Here is a 26,034-nt window from a genome sequence, read left to right as displayed (position 1 = left end):
GGACTGTGTGTGCAGCTCTATTAGCTCTGCTCTCCAGAATGCTGAATTCTATGTCCAGTACTAAATTCTGCAAGATTTTAGCTGCTACATGCAGCTGCTGGAAATTTATTTATTTATTATTTGATTTATATCCCAGCAAATTGCCTTCACATATATTTTATAGATGGATGTGAAGCCTTTTTCAGCCCAAGGGCTGCATTTCCTCATGGGAGGCTCTATGCCAGTGGAGGACCAAAGGCAAAAACTAGTTGGGCAGTCACTCTTACCTCAGTATGAAGCTACATGCCAGCCAGACAGAAATTGGAGGTGCACGCACACACCTGTCCATCAAGGCAATCAAGAGGCATGCCAATTAAAGGACAAATTCTAGTCAGGCAAAGGCACTCAAGGGTGTGACTACATTTCCCTGAGTCCCTTGGTTTATAGTATCTATTTCAGCCTTTCCCAACCAGTGTGCCTCCAGATGTTGTTGGACCACAATCCCCATCTTTCCTGACCATTGGCAATGCTGGCTGAGGCTGATGGGAGTTGTGGTCCAACAACATCTGGAGGCACACTGGTTGGGAAAGGCTAATCTGTTGTGTCTTTCCTTCTTTCCAGAACTGGAAGCCAAATTCATTTAGCTTACTGTTGCGCTTGCTGTTATGCAATTATAGGAGTGTGTGCTACTCATCCTGCTGATACATTCCCTTAGTATGGAGCCCTGCATACAAAGTATAGTAGAATAACCAAAATATAGTTGCTACAAAGAGTTTATGTTATAAAGTTTAAAGTTTATACTTGAAGGGACTGATAAAAGGAAAGTTTGAAGGAACTTGATATGTTTAGGCTAGAGGGGAAGACTGAAGGGCAATAGGATAGCACTCTTTAAATGCTTGAAGGGCTATAATGTGCAGAGAGGACAAAATTGTTAATTTTTACTCCAGAGGTCAGGATTGGATTTAAGGCCTTGCCTCACAGGAGGATAAATTTCAATTGTGCTACCAGAATGTCTGTACATAGGTATCTTCAACATATAATCACAGCAAAGCTAATTTTGGAGAATTAGGAATAGTAGGAACCTTTACGGGAGACAATTGCATGCACACATGCAGAAATGTTTTGTCTTTGATTACCTTGCTTGTTCTGAGGGATTCAGCACTGACCAGTATTAGTGTGCAGATCTAGCAAAACCCACACCATAGCTGTGTATTGATTTTAAAGGTAATAATATATCAGCCACAAAACATACATCATATAAAGGGTTAATAGCATATTACACAACCTAACCCACCCACACATTGCCTGGATCATATACTTAGGGCTGTATCCAGCGCTGCATCTCCACTAGCACAAGCAACTTCCATGCTAACAATAGAACGTCCTCTGCTATCCCTTAAATCCTCCCTACACGCCCTCAAAATCAGCTCTGGAGAGTTGGGGCCTCTTCAGAGTAGATTTTGGGGGTATGGGGATGATAGGAAATGGAAGTCCCATTGCAGCACTGCTGACACAGCATTGGATACAACCCTGAGTTACTAATTCAGATAGGGAAACACTAGAGGTGGAGAGTAGGCTAATATGGAATTAAGAGTCTGAGAAATCTAGTTTTGCTATGGTGAAAAGCAGAGAACCAGAAAGGGGAAAACTTAATCCAAAGTAATATTCTTCCTGTCTTACAGGAGTCAGAGGTGAGTGAGATGGGGGAACCAAAGGAGCCAGAAAGATACCACCCACCATATGCTCAGAGGCACATATTATCAAATTCTTCCAAGCTACACAGGAAGTGGATTGGACTGTGAAAAACCAACCCAAATTGTGTTTGCATTTTTACAAATTTGTAGGGCAGTACAATGTCTTGGAGAGGAGTTCAGGTCTCCTGCGTCTCTGTTGCATGCACTGTAGCTGCTCAATTTCCTTGCTTTTTAAAGTTTGATAGAAATATATGTTTGCTATAGCTATGTTCTTAAACCACAAGGGTTTTTTTTTTGCCTATCAGTGAGTTTCTTATTTTTATTTGGGATATGGCCCAAATGTAAAGCTCTCAGATGTATAAGTATTTAATGTGGAACTTGTAAGGTTGAAATGCATTTATGCCAACTAGCCCATTCACACAGAACATTGTGTTGGTGCTGCATCTGTATGTGAATGGGCCAGTGCACATGATTAATATGACCAGCAGAATGTGGAATACCATTGGCCCATATCTCGTACAAATCAGCTGGCTCATTTATGAATTATTTCTCAGGAGCCATCTGAAAACAATTTACAGTACAATAAAATATATGAAGAATCATTGCATACTGTATATAACAGCTAGATCATTTGCATATATAGAAACAATTAAACAATTGTATATCTAACAATGATTTAAAACACATATGGAAAATCAAATCCAATGCAGATACCAGCTAAGATGAAAGTATCCCCTTAGAAGGCTTGTTGAAAGATGAACGTCTTCAACAGGCACTGAAAGGACAACAAAGAAAGGGCCTGTCTGATATATTATAGGCAGGAGCTCCAGTTCTGCGCTCTGGATTTTTCCATTTCACATTGTTCACATTTGCTTAAAACTCTTTAAAAAATTGTTTGTGAATGCATGCAAATGCAGTCAGAAAAAAATTACAGTATTTATTTGCAAGGCTAAATAAAGTAATTAAATGAAAGAAATTAAAGTATAGTAAAATGTTAAAGCAATCGACAAGGGTAGAAACCTGGAATCGAGAATGATTTATCATTCATGAGTGAGTTATGATTAATAACTAGAAAGAATGGATGGAAATGTGAGCAGTGGAAATTTCTCCCCTTCAAGACTGAATGCTCTTTATGTGAATGGAGCAGGGGCAATTAATTTCTCAACAGTAAGGTCTATGTAGTAGTGCAGCAGTATAATAAATTCTTAGAGAAAGCTATGTAAGCCCTGTGCCATGAGACACTTGAAACTAGACAAAACAGAAGCATATACAACCATACAGTAGGGAATAATCCCATGTTGGCAGGCTGAATGGAAAGGATAACCTGTTCTTTCCATCTTTATATTCTTTTCAGATTTTATACGTGTTCCCAGTGGTGGTGCCATTCATTCACTTGCTGCCGAATAATTGTTGTACTATTTTCATTCTATTGAAGTAAGAGAGACCACTCTGATATTCTCTTGGCCTGTACATTTGCTCTAGACCTTTAAATACTAAATAGCTCAATTAAAGGTCATGAAGACAATTTTAGACTTAAAGGTGTTCTGTGGTTTTTGCAATTTACTGTTATATTACCAGTTTTAAAAAATCAAAATAATAGTTAAAAGCGTTGAATGTAATGGTTTTGCTCAGCTGACAGCAATCTTCTGTCAGCAGAATAGGTAGGGGACCATTTTTGATTATCCCCTTTCCCCTGCCACTTCCAGATCCCCTAAGTATTAGGCAGGTGCCATCTCTGCTATCTTTTTGGTGCCTTTCCTCTTTCAACAAGCCTTTTAAGTTGAGACCTATCCCAGTCTGCGTCTGTGTAAGAATTGCTTTTAATATGTTTTCTTTAATAATATGATTTTAACCCTTTTTTTAAAAAAAGATGTTTTTAAAGCTTTTTTAAAAAATGTTTTTATCGTTGTTTTGTTTTAATGTATTTTAAGGTCTTTTTATGATTTTTAAAGTGTTTTTAGGGTTTCTGTTTCCACCCTGGGCTCCTGCTGGGAGGAAGGGCGGGATATAAATCAAATAATAAATTAAAATAAATAAATCTCCTCTAGAATGTTGGAGGTCTCTCCAGAGCAGATTCAAGGAACTGTATAGGGGTCCCTCAGCTGTCCCTGCTCAGCTGGCAGAACTCTTATTACATGACACCACTGGAGTACAACCCAAAGTATTTGGATATGAAATGATCTACTAAAAGGTATTTCTTTGCATCAAGATGCTGAAAAATCAGTGCTGCAAAATCAGCATTTACGATCCTGTGTGATTACTCAGAAGAAAATTTAACTGTGTCTAATGGGGCTTACTGAGACCTACAGATCAGGACTTCCTGGTTGTTTCATTGCCTGCATATGTACTTCTTGAGGCAGCCACAAGGAGGGCCTTCTCTTTTGCAGTGCCCAACCTTTGGAATTTTCTCCCCCTAAATCACAACAGGCATCAACCTTATATGTGTTTCGGTATCTGTTAAAAGACCCATATTTCTTGTCGAGAACTTGCAGATTGTATCACTTTGCACCCATTTTACTAAAAGATATCCAATTAAGTCATACTTGGAGTAGACACATTCAAATCAAAGGACAATGTAAATACATCCGTTTCAGTGGGCTTACTCCAAGCATGACTCACATTGGATGTAGAATGCTTTTATATTTTTCTACTGTGGTTGTTGTACTGATGTTTTATTGATATTGATGTCTTAATATATTACATAAATGACACTAGAATTTGAGAAAAGAAGAGTTATATTTTACACAAAGAAATAATGAATATTCTCTATAATAAGAATTTAAATCTGCTACAAATAAGTGTGAACAGCTGGTATAGCACAGTGGGGAGGAGAGCCTGGCTGGGAGTCCAGAGTCTGTGAGTTCAAATCCCCACTCGTGTCTTCTGGGTGTCAAGGGCCAGCTAAACATCACCCCCACAGTGAGTGGCTCAGGAGTAACACGCCCTGCCACCTGTGCAGCTGTGGGCAAGCTGCATAGTCCCAAGGAGCCCAGTTGCCCCCAGCTGGCAGTTGCAGACAAGGAAGGGGCTGGCTTGTGCAGCTGTGGCAAGCTGAGCAGGCCCTAGCCAGCTGGGGAGGACTAGCCTCAGAAGGAGGCAATGGTAAACCCCCTCTGAATACCTCTTACCATGAAATCCCTATTTATAGGGTCGCCACAAGTCAGGATTGACTTGAAGGCAGTCCATGTCCATTGTCACAAATAAGCGTGTTGAAGATTTCAGTTTAACCAACTCAAAGCAATTATTGATACCCAAAGACAAGACGCTAACAGGGACATGTGGAAGGCCTGTCTCATTCAGTGAGTTTTCTAGGCTCTCTAGATGTTTGAATAACCTCAGGTTATTTTCCCACCCTTCTGTTGTTAACAGTGTTTTTGTGTGTGTAAAGAATTATTAAAAATGTGATATCGGTGTGTTTTACTAGGCACTTCATAGAGCAATGAGATTAATAATTCATGACTGAAGAAAGGAAAATAGGTTATATTTGGACACAGGGCTGTGGAGTTGTTACGCCAGACCTTCGACTCCGACTCCTCTATTTTTCTACTGTCCGACTCTGACTCCTTCATAAATGGCAAATGTATATTAACTAGTAATAACACATTTACTGTAGTAAAATGGTAGCACAAGGCATTTCATCACCACCACGTGAATCCAGAGCTTGGAAAAGTTACTTTTTTGAACTACAATTCCCACAAGCCCAATCCCTGGGGCTGATGGGAGTTGTAGTTTAAAAAAGTAACTTTTCCAAGCTCTGGATTCACGTGGTGGTGATGAAATGCCTTGTGCTACCATTTTCCTACAGTAAATGTGTTATTACTAGTTAATATACATTTGCCATTTATGAAGGAGTCGGAGTCGGTACATTTCTACCGACTCCAACTCCACACAAAATTGCTTCCGACTCTGACTCCATGACTCCGACTCCAACTCCACAGCCCTGTTTGGACATTCTTGTTAACTCTTCCCAGTGTTTTTTATTCATAAACATGATTCAGATAGCTTAACATTTTGGTAGTGGATGCATGTAAATAAGGGCTGCACTGAAAACAAGATTTGACTTGAATCCTAAGATAACTTGAGGAAGTTCACAGGAGGAAAGGTTACAATATCCTTCTTCCAATACCATCCCACATTGTTCAGGAGGCTCCAGACTCCTCAAAGAGGCTCCTCAGTGGGCACAGCTGGCTTTAGGGATGGAGAGGGGATGGGAAACATTCCTTCCATGAACTTTCTCAAGTTAACTTATCTTAAAATCCAGGGTTGAGACACATTAGGAATTCTTGGACTTTAAAAAAAAACAAAAACCTGTTTTTTAAGTACTTTACACTTGTATTCCCAGAAAGATTCTTTCTCCATGTCTGATGTCATATACTTAACTAATAAGGATGCTGCCTGGAACTATGTGGAATCCTACTTGGGCTTCCATTTACATAATTATCACAGAGATCCTGCCGAGATGTGCCCTGTGCACTGCTATACCTACACTTTGTGCTAATTATAGCTGCAGTTTTGATCAAGTTGCTGCATCCTCTTGTATCTTTGGGTTTTTATTTCATTTTGTAGTGCTACTTACTTCCTTTGTAACTGAAGAAGGATCTAGAGTTCTAGGTGCAATATTCTTGCAGCATGAGAGTGCCCTCTCTAAAGAGATACAAGATGTTGCTGGTGTTCACTGCTGGTAGCAGTGAAAGTCGTTGCCGTGCCCTGAGCATGTGCAGGCATGCTTCCTAATTGGTCCAGGGAGTGGAATATATATATCTATGCGTCCCTTTCTAATCTGTGCACTGCTGACAACTTAATGGGTGGTTTGCCATTTCCTGTTCTGTGTGAGTTAGTGATGTTGATTTCTCTAGATCTGCTTGTTACCAATTCTAGGCCCAAAGTGCTAAAAGACGTTGGCTAAAATATCTTTTTTGAAAGTTGTACTTGGAAACATGGCATTCAAAATGGGGGGATTGGTTCTGAGTCACACAATCCCACCAGCACGTGACTACCACAAGAGATCATTGAACCTGTGCTGAACACAAGCTATGATAACACAAGTACACGTTGTTACTATTATGTGCTGAATTTTCTGTGGCTGTAGCACACCACCACCAATTAAATGGAGTTGCAGTGGCATGCTGAAAGCCAGTTTGTGTAAAGCTAAGTGAACGTTGCCAGCAGTCAAATCATTCTTCTCCTCCATCCAATACTACTGGAGCTGGAATTTAAAGTATAGGCTGAATGTTCTCTTATAGTGGCCACCATACCCTGATGGGGTCATGTGACTTGATCCTTACAATGATTCTTACTTATTGTAAGAAAGTTTGCAACAGCTTTTTTTAAATGATCACTTGAAAATTCACTAAGCCCTTATTAACTCTTGTGGTAATGCTTTTGGGAAGTAATTTAAATAATGCTTATAACTTTTCACTTGTGACCTTGCAGTTGAGTGATGGAGGAAAAGCAGCTAATGCAAATGTGGGAATAGGAGACATGGTTCTCAGTATTGATGGGATAAATGCAGATGGCATGACTCATCTGGAAGCACAAAACAAGATCAAGACCTGTACAGGCAAACTGACTATGAATCTGCAAAGGTAAAAGCTTTTTAAAATCCTTAACTACTCTGCCTTTTAAGGAAAAATCACATCTTTTGTATGTTGGAATGCATGTATCTTTGCCTAGTAGCACCTTTTCATGCTTTGCGATGTAAGGGTACCTAGAGTTTTGTCACCGTCAGTTATCTTTCTTTTTTTAAAATATAATGGTAGAGGATATATATGGCCCAAACCTGTCAGATAACCATATATAGAAATAATTCCTGAGCTTTTAACTTGCTAATACAGAGCTAAAATGTCACCTAACATAGTGATATTTACATCTCCTCCTTAGAGATACTTTTGAAATATATTTTGTCTCTCTGTTTCTTATGTTCTGTATTCCCCCCCAACCTCTTGAAAATTGCTGAGGGTCTTGGTGAACCACATAGCAATTTTTCAGCCTGTTTTAACAATTGTAATTCCATACAATTAAAAAAAAAAACTGCTTCTGTCCCCATATATGATACCTGAGAAAAAAATCTGATGGCATTACCTATTGCTTGAAAGTTTTAGTGGTGTGTGTGTTTCCAGCCACTGATTTGATTTGGGAAGAAGTTGGTGATAGAATTTAGAAAGCCAGAGTTTTAACTTGGTGCTGAGCCCAGAAATCAGTTCTCAGCATGGAAGCTTCCGCCTTGGAATATGAACAGTACCAAAAAAAGAAGCCTAAGCATCTCCCCCTTTATCACTGAGTTGAGTATAGTTCATCCCACATATTTGGAGCTTGAGGTTGCATCATTCAGAAAGGTTTATACTCCAGTAATTCTCTCCCACTGGTGCAGTCAACTTGAAAGAATGAGCAGAACTCAAGTATAGCCAGCATAAAGCATTACTGAGTTAAATGGCACTTTGTATGATTTCATGGGTGAAAGCTAGATCAGTTACTTTTAACTTACTATGTTGTCTGATCAGAATTTGCAAATGAAAGCTCTCTTCCTCTGTTTATGCATATCCTCCTTCGTATCTTGAAGCCTTGTTGAAGCCTTTCCTCTTCTGTGTGAAGATTGTTAGCCCAGTTGGTATCTATATCGGATTTGAAATTGATTTTGTGTGTGTAATTGTTTTTGTTTTTAATTGTTTTTATATATGCAATTTTATATGTTCTTATTGCATTGTAAATTGGTTCAAGATGCCTCATAGAAGTGATTCATAAATAAAATAAGAGATTTGTCAGTGTTCTTTCTGTTTTGTTTTGAATCCCTATTATCAGCGATAAGAATTGATATGATCATCTAAGACCATCTTATGATTCTTATCACCTAAGAATGAGTTTACCAAACTCAAACAAGTGGATTTTTGTTTTGCAAACGACTGATTTACAAGAGCAATCAATTTTGTCATCAACATCTGTTTCTTTGTCTCTTGCTCTCTCTTTTTTTTGGTGGTGGAGGGGAAGCACCATGGACCAGTGATAGCTTATGTTGGGAAAATAAGGCAGCAATTCTAATTTTTAGCCTTCATTTGGTGCATAACTTGGAAAATCCTTGGAGCTTTCCACTAAATTATTCTGTTAGTAAATGAGTCAGTGTCTCACACCCCCTATACAGGATATGAGTCACTAGTGTCTGCTACCTGACAGCTGGAAGCAAAATCACCTTATCACAGGATTAGACAAGCAAAGATCAAATAAATTGTCCTTTGGTACCAGACCTTGGTATCTTAGCATTGTTTAAGAGGGAATTCTGTCTTGTGGTTGTGCCAGTTTCCAATCCCATAGTCTCCATCTGTTTCTAATCCTTTTTGGATCCTGGAAACATTAAACAGTGTTGCCTCAGTAGCATTGCCTATGAAATATTTTCCTACTGCCGTGGTTAGTAGCAAAAGCAACAAAAGAGTTTCATGGCACCTCAGAATAGACAAAATACAGTGTATCCTTTGGTAAGCTAGACTTCACTTTATCAGATGCATGAATTGCTGTTCTATGCCAGGATGTGTGTTATCAGCAACACAGCTTTGTAAATGATCACTGTAATTATTATACATATGTTCAAGCCTTAACATAATTATCACAGTCTCTTTCATTTCATGTCCCTCTTACCTTCACTGCTAGGTATATATCTTTCTCTACATCCATGTGTATATAAAGCTGTCAAAATTAGGATTATACTTCTCTATGCAGTCTCTACTGCAGTCCATGAAAGCCTACACCATAACAAATTTTTCAATCTTAACGGTGCCGTAAGACTTTCTATTATATTTGCAGTAACATACTAACATAACTTCCTCTGGAAATGAAAGTAGAAAGGCTGCTTAGGGTTTCAGGATTTATTCTAGCCAGATAAATAGGCCTGGCTCCTGTGCCTGAAGTTCCCACGCCTTCTGTATAGCAAGATCCATGGAAGTCTGTAGCCCCTTTGACTATATGTTCATGTTATACTCATGAACAAGTCTCCATGTGTTGAAGGTGAAATGTGGCTGTGCTGTTGGCCTTGCCTTGACATCATTGAACCAATGTCCCAATCCTGTTCTGCGCCCGGTACATGCCGGGCAAAGGGGCGAGTTTGCGGCCGCAGCCGAAGCCCAGGCCGCCATCATGAGGGATGTGTGTGTGCACGCAGTGCGCTGGCGCGCCTGCGTGACACACAATAGGAGGCGGGGCTGCTGAAGGCCATTTAAGGCCGCTCCGCCAGCCTCCTGCCCTCCTTTGAATTTTGGTGGCGAGGCTTTTGGCGCGGCAAGGCCTGCGGCGCGGTGAGGCCTTGCAGCGTTGGCAACAGCGGCGACGCTTCCAGCTCAGCAGCCTTGCAATGGCGAGGCTTCGGCCGAGAGAGGCCTTACAACGGCGGCGGGGCTTCTGGCCACGGGAGGCGTAATGGCGGCGGCGGCGAGGCCTTCTAAGGGCATGTGTGGGGCATTCAACGCACGTGGAGCTCTCTGGCGCGTGTGGCTTTGCTTGCCTTGTCTTGGGCGGTGTTGAGGCGGTGAGCCCTTGGCCTGGGGAGGCCCTACAGCGACTGCGGCGAGGCCTTATGGTGGCGGCGGCGAGGCCCTCCCGTAGTGGGAGCAGCATCGGCAGTGGCGCTGCTGGCCGGGGAGGCCTTCTGGAGGTATCGAGGCTCGCGGTGGCAGATCCAACGCGTTACGGGCGGCTCAAGAGCACAGGCGAGGCGGCCTTTGGCTGTGTTCTTTCTTCGAGGGTTCCTCAAGGGGATCCCCGTGGGGGTGGGTGGGAAAGATCATCAGCCCCTCACCTCACCACATAGTAGGGGAATTGGGTGCAGGGCACCAGCTCCATCACACCCCCTATTTGGTCATTTGGTGGCCCAGGAGGCCTGGATTGTCTGGCGCTGGACGAGGGAGCCAGTGGGTCGGTGACTGGGGTGTGCAGGATGACAAGAGGGCACAGTCTGGCCGGGCTGTGAAGGTGCTGGGCCCCCCTTTAGTGCTTCCTCACACTTACCACCTTTCCTTTCTGAAGGACGCACGCCCCTTGCTTCTGCAATGGGGCATAGGCTGTGGGGGATTAGCAGAAGGGAATAGACCCAGCTACACGCTCAATCTCAGGATGCCACCCAAAAAAGGCGAAGTGGGCCGAAAGGGAAGGGTAGGGCCCCCAGGGTGGAGGGTAGACGCCCACCCCCAGCTGTGGAGGAGTGGAACATAGCCAATGCATGTGTTTTATTGCTAGGATTATTCTACCATTTACAGGGATCTCGAACCCTGGAGATGAAGGATTGTAGCTCAGTAACAGAACACTTGCTTTGCATGCTGAGGGTCCTCAGGTTCAGCCCTCAGCACCGCCAGTTAGGGCCAGGAGATACTTCTATGGGGGTCCTCTCACCCACTACAGAAAGTGAAATAGGAATAGACTCCTTTTCTTCATACTGAAGTGTATTTTTAGTTTAAACCGAATGTTCCTTTTCATTTACCAATTACCTAGAGAGGCAGCTGGACAGCCATGTGTGGGGATGCTTTTATTAAGGGATGTACTGAAAAGGCCATTCCACTTCCACACTGTCTTTGCAAACCAGGAAAGTTTGGAGAGGGGGTTAGTCAATTAGGGAGAACTTAGGATGAGAGGGGCAAAATTTGCCTGTACCTTAGAAAGAGGCTCTGTTACAAAGTGGCAATAGAGATATATTCTAAAAGATAATGGGGTGTTTTGTCCCAGAGCATTTGGGGAGAGACATATGGTGGCCATCAGTTGGAGGCCATTTGGATTGGAAAAATGCAATGTGATTACGAAGAGCAGAGGCTTTTGGGGGGGGCAGGTGGCAGCTGGAGACAGAAAGGAGGCTGCAGGGGCCAATAGGGATCCCAGTTAGTGCTGCAACCTCACCTCCAAAACTACCTCAACTCCGCAAATGCAAAGGGAGCTCATCCCCTCTTTTCACTGTCAAGCTTCCCCTCCCCAAATACTGTCTTCAAAACCCAGGTAAAAATATACAAACCTTTCCATTAGTTAAGTCCTATAAACCTCAGTCCAGTCCAGAGACCCATTTAACCTGTGATATTCTGAGTAAACATATTTAGGATTCTGCTGTATGGGTGCAATCATGTGCACCCTTCCGTGGGGAAGAAGTAACAATACACTCTGTGGGATTTTCTCATAAGTAAGTATGCATAGAATTGGTCCAAGTCTTTTTTTCTGAGTAAATTATTTAAACATAATGGAATTCTTTTCAGTGATCATGTACAGGCTGCACATATGCTTGCATCTTCTCTTTAGCTAGTTTGCAAACTGGCTGTAGATAAGGTGGCCACATTTTTACAGGCCACTAGTCCTGTGCTTTTAAGAGTCATTTGATCTACAGACATTAGAAGATGACATTGCTCAACTCCATGCCATCTAATAACTGCTGAATATGAACCCGCAATTAAAGTCACAACAACAAGCCAGAAGGATAGCAGAGGCTGCTCAAGGAAAGTGTCCCTTTCCAGCTAAGCTCGAGGTGCTACGGACCTTGCTGGCAGACTGCCCAGTTTATGGGGAGACTCATTTATGATGCGGTTTTCTTTATTAGGCGTTTTTTTTTTCTGGATCCTATACGGTGGCCCCCAGCTTGCCCTTATGACCGGCAATCTTAAATCAGTCTTAGGTACAGACGCACTGGTCCAGGGGATGATTGATAAAGACATACAGTTGGGCAGGGTTATTGGCCCCTTCCCATCATCCCCTACGTCTGCTCTCACAATGCCCCCCCATAGTGCCCAATGTGGCAGTGGGCGGAGTCTACCTGATTCATCATCTGTCATACAAGTGGGGTCAGTCAGTAATGGCTTCATACCAGATAGACTATGCACAGTGCACTACACTGCATTCAATATGGTGCGCGCCTGTGGCAGAGGTGCCTTAGGTCGACTATGCAGCAGAGCGTTACCTTTGGGCTGCTGTATTCTTGTATGGAGCACTTCAGCTCCTTCTTGGAAGGGACAGTCAGGAGACGAGAGGGCTCAGAAGCAGTGGGGCTCTATGTTCATGATTTACGGTTCACGGGTAGGGCAGACTTTGGGTGCATGTTAGCACCTGATGGCACCGTTTATGGCATGGCTATGAACTGGGGGGTTCCTTTGGCAGCTGGGAAAATGGAGGATCCTGCCCTAGGGTTCACCTTCCAGGGTATTAAGATTGTCTCTTGGACCCAGGGCTGCAGGCTGCCCGAGAAAAGGGCTTGAACCATTACAGATCAAGATCCTGGAGTTTTCAGGGGCTGGGAAAGTGTTTGCTTTCTGCCCTTCAGGTGTTGGGGGCCTTCGACGGTGGGGTTTATGGTGCCATAACAGGGATGTCACAGCCTTACCACAGCTTCAGGGTTTGTTTTGTTTTTGTTTTTTGGCTGCCTTATGCGCCAACCTGAGGCGTGCCCCCCCCTTTCCGACAGTGTGTCAATGGTGTTTTTAGTTAGAGGAGGGAACGACCCTGGGAGGGAGAACTGCTAGTCCCATACCACACACTGGGAGATGGGGGAGGGGAGTCAGATATGGCCATATGCCTATCTGTTGCCCCAGCATGCTCACCAGCTATCAGAGGGCAGGAGGGGATTTCTGGGAGTTAGGGGCCGGCAGGGGCTATGCAAAGTGTGGCTTATTCCTATGAATCACGCACAGGAATTCATCATGGATGGTAGGAGTAAAGCCCGTCCGTCAGAGTGTTGCAAGGTAGGCTGGCAGGGGGCCTTTGGGACCATTCAGATGGCTTGGGATATGTCATGTGCTGGCCGGCTTGCCCATGCACACCACCGTACCCCTTATCCTCATCCTCATCCTCCGTGTTCACCTGACCCACCAGGGATTGTTGTTCAGGGAGGTGCCCTGTGACAAGCAGTTGCGGACAGCGGCCCTCACACTTAATTTTGGAGCCTTCCGGATGGAGGGCGGGAGTGTTTGGGTCCAGGTCAGACTTCCCTACGAGCCATCCTGCTGTCCAAAGTTTGTTTCCAGGCAGACCAGGGGCACAAGAGGCACACCATTATTCTATCCTGCCCCGGGACTGGACACTTGTCCCGTGAGGGTGTCACAGTGTTTTTTGGCCTGTAGCTACAGGCCCGGTTGCCTGATACTCAGGGGGAGGGATCTTCCCTCATAAAGTTTCGGCTTAGCGTTGCAGAGCCTGGGAGCAGACACATGGGGTTTTGAGGGACATGCTCCTATGGAATTGGGGCTGCACACCCAGCAGGGGAATTGCCTACCTGGGCAATTGGTTTGGTATATGCAGGTGTAGGCCGTCGGAAGGTGGAATTATGGGGCACCTGGAGTGCATTCACCCCTGGGCCAAGTCTGAAGGTCCAGGACCCAACTGTTCACGATTGTTTCTGTTTTCGGCAGGTTGCTGGACGGGGTTAGAGCAGATGCGCAGCCTACTCTGCAGCCATGGCATGATCTCATAGGCTGGCCTTGGGGCCGCAAATGCACATTGGTTCACGGCTGGCCCTCTGATGGTGGGCCACGGATTGGTGGCTGGGTCAACAGAGTATGCACTGGGATGGTCTCCTACCCATGTTGTTCCAGCAGGGTTGAGTGCGGAAGGTCCCGCAGGTGGTGGTCATTCCCCTGGGTGGGAATGACCTTGGTTACTCAAGGGCAAGGCCCTCAGTGGCAGGCATGTGAGGACATGCGGTTGAGGCCACGATAGCCTCTGGTTGTCTGCCGTGGTCAGACATGGAGAGCAAGGCCCTCAGTGGCAGGCATGTGAGGACATGCAGTTGAGGCTACGATAGCCTCTGGTCATCTGCTGGAGGGCAAGGCCCTCTGGCAGGCACGTGAGGACATGCAGTTTGTGAGGCAACGATGGCATCTTGACGGACCTGCAGAGGGGTCTGCACAAGATTCTTATTGGGTGTGGGGTAAAGGGAGACTAAGCAGAGGCTTGTCCCCCTTTTGTGGCAAGGAAGTGCGGGGGAAAGGTTAAAAGGGAAAGGGCAGCTAGGTGACACCTTTAGGCACCTTTGGGGGTGATTGGCGGTCCGGGGGCCTGCAGCTCAGGGCTATACGGCCCGGGGGCAGAACACGGGCTCCCTTTGGGGCCAACGTGCCTCATCCGCTCGGAGTTTCAGGGCTCCGGGGGGCGGTGATGCGGGTTGGACCCCCTACACATCTTCAGGGTGTGGCCTGAGCTGGGGTCTGGCACAGGGCAGCCCCGGGCTCAGGCAAGGGTTTGGTTGCCCTATGGCTGCAAGCAGGCTTTGCCTGGATCATCAGAATGCTCCCGCACTTGATTTCCCCTCTGCAGGTTCATTATTCTAATTGATTCCATTTAATAAAGTGGCCCATGATTTAACCCAATGAATGGTGTTTGTGTTTTATTTCGGCAATAGGCCGTAATCACTACACCTTGCATTCGGATGCCGGCAGAGAGCCTGTGTAGAGCTCTGCACACATACTCTATACAATAGAGCTCTATGCATGTAGGCTTCTACTCTTGCAGCCAGCAGTGATGTTTGGGGATCCTGACATTGGGCCAGCTTACATTGTTGGGAGCTCAGCATTGGTTCCTCTTTATCCTATAGAAACTGCTTTCACATGTATAAAGTGTTAAGGGAGCTTTTATTATACTCTTACTAGAAAAGCTACTGAAACTGAATCAGTCCAAATTTTGATAAAAATTTGTCAACAAATATGGAAAACTAAACAATGGCACAGACTGGAAGCGTTCAATATACATCCCAATTCCAAAGAAAGGGGATCCCAGGGAATGCTGTAATGATTAAACTATTTCCTTAATACCCCATGCAAGTAAAGTAATACTCAAGGTTCTACAACAAAGGCTCTTACCATATATGGAGCGAGAAATGACAGATGTCCAAGCTGGATTTAGAAAGGGAAGAGGCAACAGAGATCATAGTGCAAACATATGTTAGATAATGGAACGGACCAAGGAATTTCAGAAGAAAATCCCACCCTGTGCTTTATAGATTACAGCAAAGCCTTTGATTGTGTAGATCATAAAAAAGTATGGAATGCTTTAAAAGAAATGGGGGTGCCACAGCATCTGATAGTCTTGATACACAACCTATACTCTGGACAAGAGGCTACTGTAAGGACAGAATATGGAGAAACCGATAGGTTCCCCATTGGAAAGGGTGTGAGACAGGGGTGCATTTTATCACCCTATTTGTTTAATCTATACACAGAACATATACAGAAAGCGGGATTGGACCAAGATGAAGGAGGAGTGAAAATTGGAGGGAGAAATATCAATAATTTAAGATACGCAGATGATACCATACTACTAGCAGAAACCAGTAATGATTTGAAACAAATGCTGATGGAAGTTAAAGAGGAAAGCACAAAAGCGGGACTACAGCTGAACGTCAAAAAGACTAAAGTAATGACAACAGAAGATTTATGTAATTTTACAGTTGACAATAAGGACATTGAACTTGTCAAGGATTATCAATACCTTGGCACAGTCATTAACCAAAATGGAGACAATAAACTGTTAATAAATCAGAAGAAGGTTAGGACTGGGGAGGGCAGCTATGAGAGAACTAGAAAAGGTCCTCAAATGCAAAGTATCATTGAACACTAAAGTCAGGATCATTCAGACCATGGTATTCTTGATCTCTATGTGTGGATGTGAAGGTTGGACAGTGAAAAAAGCCGATAAGAGAAAAATCAACTTATTTGAAAGGTGTTGGTGTTGGAGGAGAGCTTTGCGCATCCCATGGACTGCGAAAAAGACAAATAATTGCGTGTTAAACCAGAACTGTCACTAGAAGATAAAATGATCATACTTTGGACACATAATGAGAAGATAGGATTCACTAGAAAAGACAATTATGCTGGGAAAAACAGCAGGAAGTAGAAAAAGAGGGAGACCAAACAAGAGATGGATTGATTCCATAAAGGAAGCCACAGACCTGAACTTACAAGATCTGAACAGGGTGGTTAATGACAGGTGCTATTGGAGGTCACTGATTAATAGGGTCGCCATAAGTCGTAATCGATTTGAAGGCAAATAACAAAAACTAGAAAACAGGTAAATAATTGCAAGGTATGCCAGGCTTTTCAGTTTATGCAGTTTATAACTGGGGACAGTAAGGGAGTGAATTCGTGTTAACACTCCCAAGCAGCTATCTTTGTCAGATATATTTCAGGACTTGCCCGTTAAAAAACACAATCTTCGTTATTTTTAATACTTTGTTCTTTTAGAATGGCGCTTTTTAAGAGTGAAGGGGAAAGCTGACAATGTTTTTAGCAGCTGCTGCAGCTACTAATACTATCTTTATTAGCATCAAGAGTGTGCCATATTTTGAACAGAACACAGCAGTGACATATTCCCTGTACAGGGGCCTTGCACATATCATGCTGATAAGATTAGAACTGAAAAATCAGGGATGCAATGAAGGAGGGAGGGGAATTCAAGTGTAGGAAACTAGCAGTTGTAGTATTCTTGTGAGCACTTTTTGCTAAATTATTTGCTTTGTTTATATTTTACGTTGGTTTGTTCACATCAGACATGTGTAACCTATTTAAGGTTGTGAGCATGTCTATAAGCATCTTTCATAGCAACCCAACCTCCCCAGTGGCTTTGTCTGATTTTTTTTTTGCTCTCTGGTATTTGATTTCTCTTTCTCAGTTGAAATACAGACTTGCCTTCTATGAGAACATATGGAAACCAGATGCTTCTTCTTGGACAGTCTTCAACTCCAGTCATTTAACACACACTTAAATAAATTATTTTGTAAGCTACTGAAAATGAACGTACTCAATGCTACATCTATTTCAGATGTTCCTTTACAACTTTTCTTCTGCAAAGATCAGTAATTGAAAGGATGTAGAGAACTGTAGATATAAGCCACCCTTTTTTCTATTCTGTGCAACCATCTCTTGTATGTAATATGTAATAATAACAATAGAGATCTTCTTTTATAAAGCAAAACCTCTTTGGTGCAGGAAAAATCTGAGCAGGGTAACAGTAGGCCAGTAAAGGGTTAAGCAATCCCACCATCCTGTGTTAAAAATATCTCCCTTCTCCTCCCCCTCTACCAATTTGGTCATCTTCATAAACAAAAAGCAGCATCAGGGCTCCATTATACTAATTTTTATGGAATGTACTTGGCATCTTTTGCCTTATTCTTAATTCAGAGAGCCTATAGTGGAGCTTCTTACTATAGTGAGCTTCCTCATATTTCCTATGGCAGTCCTTCTCATTTTTTTCTGTTACAAAACATAGTCTCAGTATTAAGCACAATTATGTGTATGTAATCCTAAGCACCCAGTCTCCCATCAACCATTTGTTGTTCTATCTAAACCGTAGCATGACTGCTGCACTAAACATATTAATTTAACCTTGGTGAAGCTGTATTTACTTTTAAACTTTTAGTTGCATAGTGGTGTTCTAAACTATATTTAAATAAGCTATGCAATTTTCTGAAAACAAGTCTGAAAACAATATTCCTATCATGGGGAGTCTAAACTGAAAAAAACAAAGAGCAAAGAATACACTTGGAGAAGAAGTGATTAGAGGTAGATTCCATTTAAACCATTATTAAATGCTGCTACGTTTTGATTTTAGTCTAGCTTTGTGTGTTTCCATGTTAAGAAAGTGAGGGAGTTTTCTCACAAGGGCCATCTTTAAAAGGACTCTCAGGAAAGCTGCACTGATAAGAAAGAGGCTGACAGACTAGTTTTGGTCTCTTTTCCCACTTTCATTTCCATGGTATATGTTTTTAAACGGCAGCATTGCTATTCACAACCTATGCATTCCCAAAAGTTCAAGAGAGATGCTTAAACAGTTTCAAGAGAGTTAGCAGGCTGGATGAAATGATCTGTGATTTTAAAGGAGAAATTTCTCTTTTGTTTTTCCTCTATACTTTAGTTCCTGCCTTTGGAGAGACGAGCTATTCTATCTTTATTACATTGAGGATTTCCTTTTTCTGCTTCTTCTAACCAGCTTTATGAACTTAAAATCAATAAAAATTATATGAGTCTCTGGCTATATAGTATTCACAGTACATCTCTTTCATTTTTTTCTTAACAAATTCCTGCATCTGCCATAACTAGACCTCAGCAACACAAGTTATCTCTGTATGATATTGTGTGCCTGTCAAAGCTGTGGCATGTTAAGGAAGAGCTTTGTGAAGTTTCACTTCTGCAGAAGAGTTGGAATTTAACACAATGGTTTTCATTGTGGCTGAATCTAGGGCACTTGGATCATGTGGGACCTTGACATGCACGCAGGGTTTCACTGTTTTTCCTATGTATGGAGAATGCACCCTAGAACACAGTGGATGTATAAGCTAAGGGATTCTGGCTATCTAAAATGCAGATAATAGCAATTGCCCAGTTTACCTTTCTTGACTTGCCAAATGAAGAGATGCTTTAATCCTATATTTGGAAACAAGTCCTCTTGATGTCACTTGCTTTGAAGTACTTACGTTCATAAGATAAGGGTTCCTAGCACTAGATCTCTTTTGCCATAAGTATTCTAGAAAGTTAATAAGTTTGGGCTTTGATTCTGTTTTTAATTTAGAAATAGGATTTCTTTGCATCGGAACTCATTGAGCTCTTTTTCTTTATTTTGCCTGATTTGGATAAAAATGCTAGTTGCATTACGAACAGAGTATTAACTAACAGGCTATTTCCTCCTCTCCTTTTTTTTTTAAATGCCAATGAGTACAGCAGTTCCCTTGAGGTGCTGGCAAAGATGATACAAATTAGCTTTCCAGATGAATGCAGTTTTATGGAATTTGATAGGCTTCTGAATGCCCAAAACATTAAGTAAATACAAGGGGCAGAATTCTTGATTCCATCAATGTTTAACTCTTGGCAGATAGATTTTTGCCCTACGCTAGCAGTTTTCAAAACCTCAAAGCATTTTGAAAGTGATGTGAATTTGAAATAGCTGAGACCTGTAGTGAAGTTCAAAAGCAAGTAAGTTGGATAGTAGAGATGGAAGATGTGGAAAGCTGGAAGACAGATGGAAAAGTAAGCTATTTTGACTGGCTACGCAAAACCATCAGGTGGAAGCAATGTGGAATTCAGCATAACAGAATGGTACTAATAGTTGAAAATATTAATTCCTATAACATTTACACAGCAGTTATAGAAGGAAGGCACTTGCCAACATGTTGTAAAAGCTGTTGTGCTTTTGCATTTAGAGAGAAACTTCATAACAATGATTAGAAGAATACTTTTTCAGTAAGAAAACTACTTTTTCTGAATCCAAACAGATAGCTAAAACTGGCATAGTTTTGGGACTGTTTGCTGTGTGTAACCAAACTGTGCTTCACCAAAGGTTGGTAAAAGCTTCTGGGGAAGGGGCATGCAGAAGGTCCCAAGTAGGGCTGGGAGAGACCCCCTTCTGAAACCTTGGAGAGTTGCTGCCAGTCAGTGTACACAGTACTGAGTTAGATGAACCAGTAGTCTGACTTGGTGTAAAGTAGCTTCCAGCGTTCCTAGGAACTGCTCTTCCCAGCCTCATAGGAAGGGGAATGAAGGAGGACACAAGTCCCAGGCTCACTGTGATTCATTCTTGATCTTGCATCTCATGCTTTGTTGTTGTTGTTATGTGCCTTCAAGTTGATTACGACTTATGGTGACCCTATGAATCAGCCACCTCCAAGAGCATCTGTCATGAACCACCCTGTTCAGATTTTGTAAGTTCAGGTCTTTGGCTTCCTTTATGGAATCAATCCATCTCTTGTTTGGTCTCCCTCTTTTCTGCTCCCTTCTGTTTTTCCCAGCATAATTGTCTTTTCTAGTGAATCATGTCTTCTCATGATGTGTCCAAAGTATGATAACCTCAGTTTCATCATTTTTGCTTCAAGTGACAGTTCTGGTTTAATTTGTTCTGACACCTTTTGTTTTTTCTGCAGTCCATGCTATCTGCAAAGCTCTCCACCAACACCACATTTCAAATGAGTTGATTTTTCTCTTACCCACTTTTTTCGCTGTCCAACTTTCATATCCATGATTTAGTGTGACATGAAAATGTGGTCATTATTTCCATTGTTGTGAAGTTCTACAGTATTGGGGTTATAGCTACATGGATAATTGGGAATCATTCTTTGTATTCCACATGGCATTGAGGTGTGTGTGTGGCTTAACAGAATGGATATAATTTTATCGAGGTCATACATTTGAGATATTCATTCTGCAAGCAAAGTCATATTGCTTCCAGTAGTGTTTTCTTTTGTGTCATCTTATTGGTGTTGTCTCACTGTATGTGATTTGGTAACTTTTAAGAAGTATAGGACCCTTTGTTTTATTATTGATTATTACATTTGTATCCCATCCTTCCTCCAAAGAACCCAAGGTGGTGTACAAACATGATTTTATTCTCACAACAACCCTGTGAGATAGGTTAGGCTGAGAGATGTTGGCTGGCCCAAGGTCACCCAGTGAGCTTCATGGCCAAGCGGAGATTTGAACCCTGGTCTCCCAAGTTCCAGTCCAGCATCCTAGCCACTATACCACATTGAGCAAAATATAATATACGTTAAGAATGTTGGTATTTTTATGATATATATTGAGACGTTTCATTACTGTCCAAGGATTAACTTGCCAAGTGCACCAAATGAGAGCACAAAGCATTCTCATTTCTAAAATGTCACACTGCTACGCCCTCCCCAGCAAACCTCTCAATATGTAACATCCTTATTAAGTCCCACAGAGCTGAAACTGCAAACACATGACAGCAGTGTCCCCATTCTCTCTCACAGTCAGGCAAGACTACTTCCTATTATGAAGTGAAAGCATTTCTTCTCGAGTTAGCTATGGAATGCAGGATTAGCCATTCCAAAGCCACTCTGTTTCCCATATTTAGCCACCAGACTTGCAACAATGACGTAAAGACTGATTCACCTGACATCCTAATACAGTAGCTGCCTTTATTTCCCTGGTGATTGATGTTCAGTCATCTGGAATGCAATTCTGAAAAGAGCCATAGCAGCTGGAGGGTGTGTGTGTATTGCTTGTCATTGCTTGTGCTTTTCTTTTTTCCCCTGTCACTGTTTTACAGTTTGGCACAGTCAGGGTGGTAAATACAGAAAGGAACCTTGTGTTTTTGAAGGCTTGTGTAGAATTTCAGATTATGTGTACTGTTGTCATTCCAGTTTACTTTCTCTCCCCTAATCAACACATAATATAATAGTAATCCAAGATTAGCGGTGGTCGAGAACACCAAACTGGGTTATTGTGAAACAGCTTAGCGTTGCTGAACTAATTTGTTTCAAGGTAGCAAAACATTAAAAAGCTGATGAAAATTGAAATAAAATTAAACTGGCTTTGCAAATACACCCCAAAGCTACTAAGGGTTGATGCCATGTTCTACAATCCAATTGCCAGGTGCAAGTGTCTTTAAACCTCTGATGAAATGGATGCCCAGTTGTTCTCACCACCACTTCCTCTGAGCTTCAAGCCTTTAAAAATAGCTGCTGAACATAGTAAACTGTACATTTATTTCATATGTTCTGTATAGCACTCCTTTTTAAAAATGCTTTGCACATACATGGTGTTCCTAATGATGTTCCACTCAGATTATCAATGAACTGTTTAAATCTGCTCAATCTCAACAGCAGTTATTTTATTTATCTATTATTTAATTTATTTCCTACCCTTCTTCCCAGGTAGATCCCAGAGCAGCAGACAAAAGCACTGTTGTTGTTATGTGCCTTCAAGTCGATTACGACTTATGGCGACCCTATGCATCAGTGACCTCCAAGACCATCTGTCATGAACCACCCTGCTCAGATCCTGTAAGTTCAGGTCTGTGGCTTCCTTTATGGAATCAATCCATCTCTTCTTTGGCCTTCCTCTTTTTCTACTTCCTTCTGTTTTCCCCAGCATTATTGTCTTTACTAGTGAATCATGTCTTCTCATAATGTGTCCAAAGTATGATAACCTCAGTTCCATCATTTTAGCTTCTAATGACAGTTCTGGATTAATTTGTTCTAACAGCCAATTATTTGTCTTTTTCACAGTCCATGGTATGCGCAAAGCTCTCCTCCAGCACCACATTTCATATGAGTTGATTTTTCTCTTATCCGCCTTTTTCACTGTCCAACTTTCACATCCATACATAGAGATCAAGAATACCATGGTCTGAATGATCCTGACTTTGGTGTTCAGTGATACATCTTTGCATTTGAGGACCTTTTCTAGTTCTCTCACACCTGCCTTCCCCAGTCCTAGCCTTCTTCTAATTTCTTGACTATTGTCTCCATTTTGGTTAATGACTGTGCCAAGGTATTGATAATCCTTGACAAGTTCAGTGTCCTCATTGTCAACTTTCAAGTTACATAAATCTTCTGTTGTCATTACTTTAGTCTTCTTGACGTTCAGCTGTAGTCCTGCTTTTGTGCTTTCCTCTTTAACTTTCATCAGCATTCTTTTCAAATCATTACTGGTTTCTGCTAAGAGTATGGTATCGTCTGCATATCTTAAATTATTGATGTTTCTCCCTCCAGTTTTCACACCTCCTTCATCTTGGTCCAATCCCGCTTTCCGTATGATATGTTCTGTGTATAGATTAAACAAATAGGGTGATAAAATACAACCCTGTCCGATGGGGAACCAATCGGTTTCTCCATATTCTTGTCGGTGCGTGCGTATAGATATCGTACAAGTAAGAAATTCTGGTGCCGGATAGATTCAGTAAATAAATAAATAAATTCTGTCCTTACAGTAGCCTCTTGTGCAGAGTATAGGTTGTGCATCAGGACAATCAGATGCTGTGGCACCCCCATTTCTTTTAAAGCATTCTATAGTTTTTCATGATCTACACAGTCAAAGGCTTTGCTGTAGTCTATATAGCACAGGGTGATTTTCTTCTGAAATTCCTTGCTCCGTTCCATTATCCAACGTATATTTGCGATATGATTTCTGGTGCTTCCTCCCTTTCTAAATCCAGCTTGGACATCTGGCATTTCTCGCTCCATATATGGTAAGAGCCTTTGTTGTAGAATCTAGAGCATAACTTGACTTGCATGGGATACTAAGGAATAGTTCGGTAATTACTGCATTCTCTGGGATCCCCTTTCTTTGGAAGTGGGATATATATTGAATGCTTCCAGTCTGTGGCCATTGTTTAGTTTTCCATATTTATTGACAAATTTTTATCAAAATTTGGACAGATTCAGTCTCAGCAGCTTGTAGCAACTCTATTGGTATGCCGTCTATTCCTGGTGATTTGTTTCTTCCAAGAATTGTAAGAGCAGCTTTCACCTCACATTCTAAAATTTCTGGTTCTTCATCATATGGTTCCTCTGTGAATGAATCTGTCATCCTGTCATCTCTTTTATAGAGTTCTTCAGTGTATTGCTTCCATCTTCCTTTTATTTCATCTCGGTCAGTCAGTGTGTTCCCCTGTTGATTATTCAACATCCCTACTTGTGGTTTAAATTTCCCTTTCATTTCTCTGATCTTTTGGAATAACGCTCTTGTTCTTCCCATTTCGTTGTCCTTTTCTATTTCAATACAATAACTATTGTAATAGTTTTTTTTAAAAAATTTTTATTTATTAAATTTATATACCGCCCATAGCCGAAGCTCTCTGGGCGGTGAACAACAAGTAAAAGCATCTAATATACAATTAAAACATATCGAACAATTTAAAACATACATCAATAATCTAAGAAACGTTAAAACATGATTAAACCCATACTGAGATGCCACGTAAAATTAAGTACTACTAAAATGCTAAGATACAAATACTAAAATAATTAAAATGCCTGAGAGAAGAGGAAGGTTTTTACCTGGCGCCGAAAAGATAGTAATGATGGCGCCAGGCGTACCTCATCCGGGAGGGTGTTCCATAATTCAGGGGCCACCACCGAGAAGGCCCTCTTTCTAGTTGTCACCTTCCGGGCTTCTCTCTGATTAGGCACCCGGAGGAGGGCCTTCGATGTTGAGCGCAGTGAGCGGGTAGGTTCATATCGGGAGATGCGTTCCATCAGGTATTGCAGGCCCGTGCCGTGTAAGGCTTTGTAGGTTAAAACCAGCACCTTGAATTGAGCCCGGAAACATATAGGCAGCCAGTGCAAGCGGGCCAGAATTGGTGTTATGTGTTCGGACCGCTTGGTCCCAGTTATCAGTCTGGCCGCCGCATTTTGCACGAGCTGCAGTTTCCGAACCGTCTTCAAAGGCAGCCCCACGTAGAGTGCGTTGCAGTAGTCTAATCTAGAGGTTACCAGAGCATGAACCACTGAAGCAAGGTTTTCCCTGTCCAGATAGGGACGTAGCTGGGCCACCAATCTAAGTTGGTAAAAAGCGCTCCGTGCCACTGAGGCTACCTGAGCCTCTAGAGAAAAGGATGGGTCTAAAAGGACTCCCAAGCTACGAACCTGCTCCTTCAGGGGGAGTGCATCCCCATCCAGAACAGGTTGAACATCCCTCATCTGGTCAGGAGAACCACCTACTAGTAGCATCTCAGTCTTGTCTGGATTAAGCCTCAATTTGTTCGCTCTCATCCAGTCCATTATCGCTGCCAAGCATCGGTTCAGCACCTTGACAGCCTCACCTGAAGAAGATGAAAAGGAGAAGTAGAGTTGTGTGTCATCAGCGTACTGATGAGAACGCACCCCAAAACTCCTAATGACTGCACCCAGCGGCCTCATATAGATGTTAAAGAGCATGGGGGACAAAACTGACCCCTGAGGAACTCCATATTGGAGAGCCCAGGGCGTCGAGTGATGCTCCCCAAGCACTACCTTCTGGAGACGACCCGCTAGATAGGAGCAGAACCACTGCCAAGCAGTGCCTCTAACTCCCAAATGCGCCAGCCTCCCCAGAAGGATACCATGGTCGATGGTATCAAAAGCCGCTGAGAGGTCAAGGAGAATCAACAGAGTTACACTCCCCCTGTCTTTCTCCCGACAAAGGTCATCATACAGGGCGACCAAGGCCGTCTCCGTGCCGAAACCGGGCCTGAAACCCGATTGAAATGGATCCAGATAATCGGTTTCATCCAAGAGTGCCTGGAGCTGGGCCGCAACCACCCTTTCTAGGACCTTGCCCAAGAATGGAACATTCGCTACCGGCCTATAATTGTTAAGATTTTCTGGGTCCAGGGAAGATTTCTTCAAAAGTGGTCTCACTACCGCCGCCTTTAGGCAGCTCGGGACCACTCCCTCACTCAATGAGGCATTAATTACTTCCCTAGCCCAGCCGGCAGTTCCCTCCCTGCTAGCTTTTATTAGCCAAGAGGGGCAAGGGTCCAACACAGAAGTGGTTGCACGCACCAGTCCAAGCACCTTGTCAACGTCCTCAAGCTGCACCAATTGAAACTCATCCAAGAAAACATGACCAGACTGTGCTCCGGAAACCTCATTAGATTCCAGTGCTATAACATTGGAGTCTAAGTCCTGACGAATGCAAGAGATTTTATCCTG

At 42.6% G+C, this 26,034-nt stretch overlaps 1 protein-coding gene across 10 annotated transcripts in view; it reads left to right on the top strand.

The window, feature by feature from the left end:
• PDLIM5 (PDZ and LIM domain 5) overlaps window positions 1-26,034 on the top strand; it is a 186,392-nt gene that overhangs the window by 37,541 nt on the left and 122,817 nt on the right. For 9 of the 10 annotated variants that reach the window (XM_061582996.1, XM_061582993.1, XM_061582998.1 and 6 more), the window contains exon 3: window positions 7,107-7,258. The exons of the other annotated variant lie outside the window; for it this stretch is intronic. In XM_061582996.1, the coding sequence (XP_061438980.1) occupies window positions 7,107-7,258 (152 nt within the window). The remainder of the gene's footprint in view (window positions 1-7,106; window positions 7,259-26,034) is intronic. 10 annotated transcript variants of the gene reach the window in all.

The sequence above is a fragment of the Rhineura floridana genome, chromosome 9, assembly GCF_030035675.1.
Source record: "Rhineura floridana isolate rRhiFlo1 chromosome 9, rRhiFlo1.hap2, whole genome shotgun sequence".
NCBI classification, from domain to species: Eukaryota; Metazoa; Chordata; class Lepidosauria; order Squamata; family Rhineuridae; genus Rhineura; species Rhineura floridana.
Note: the sequence above shows the minus strand (reverse complement) of the source record. Positions and strands in the feature narration are given on the sequence as shown.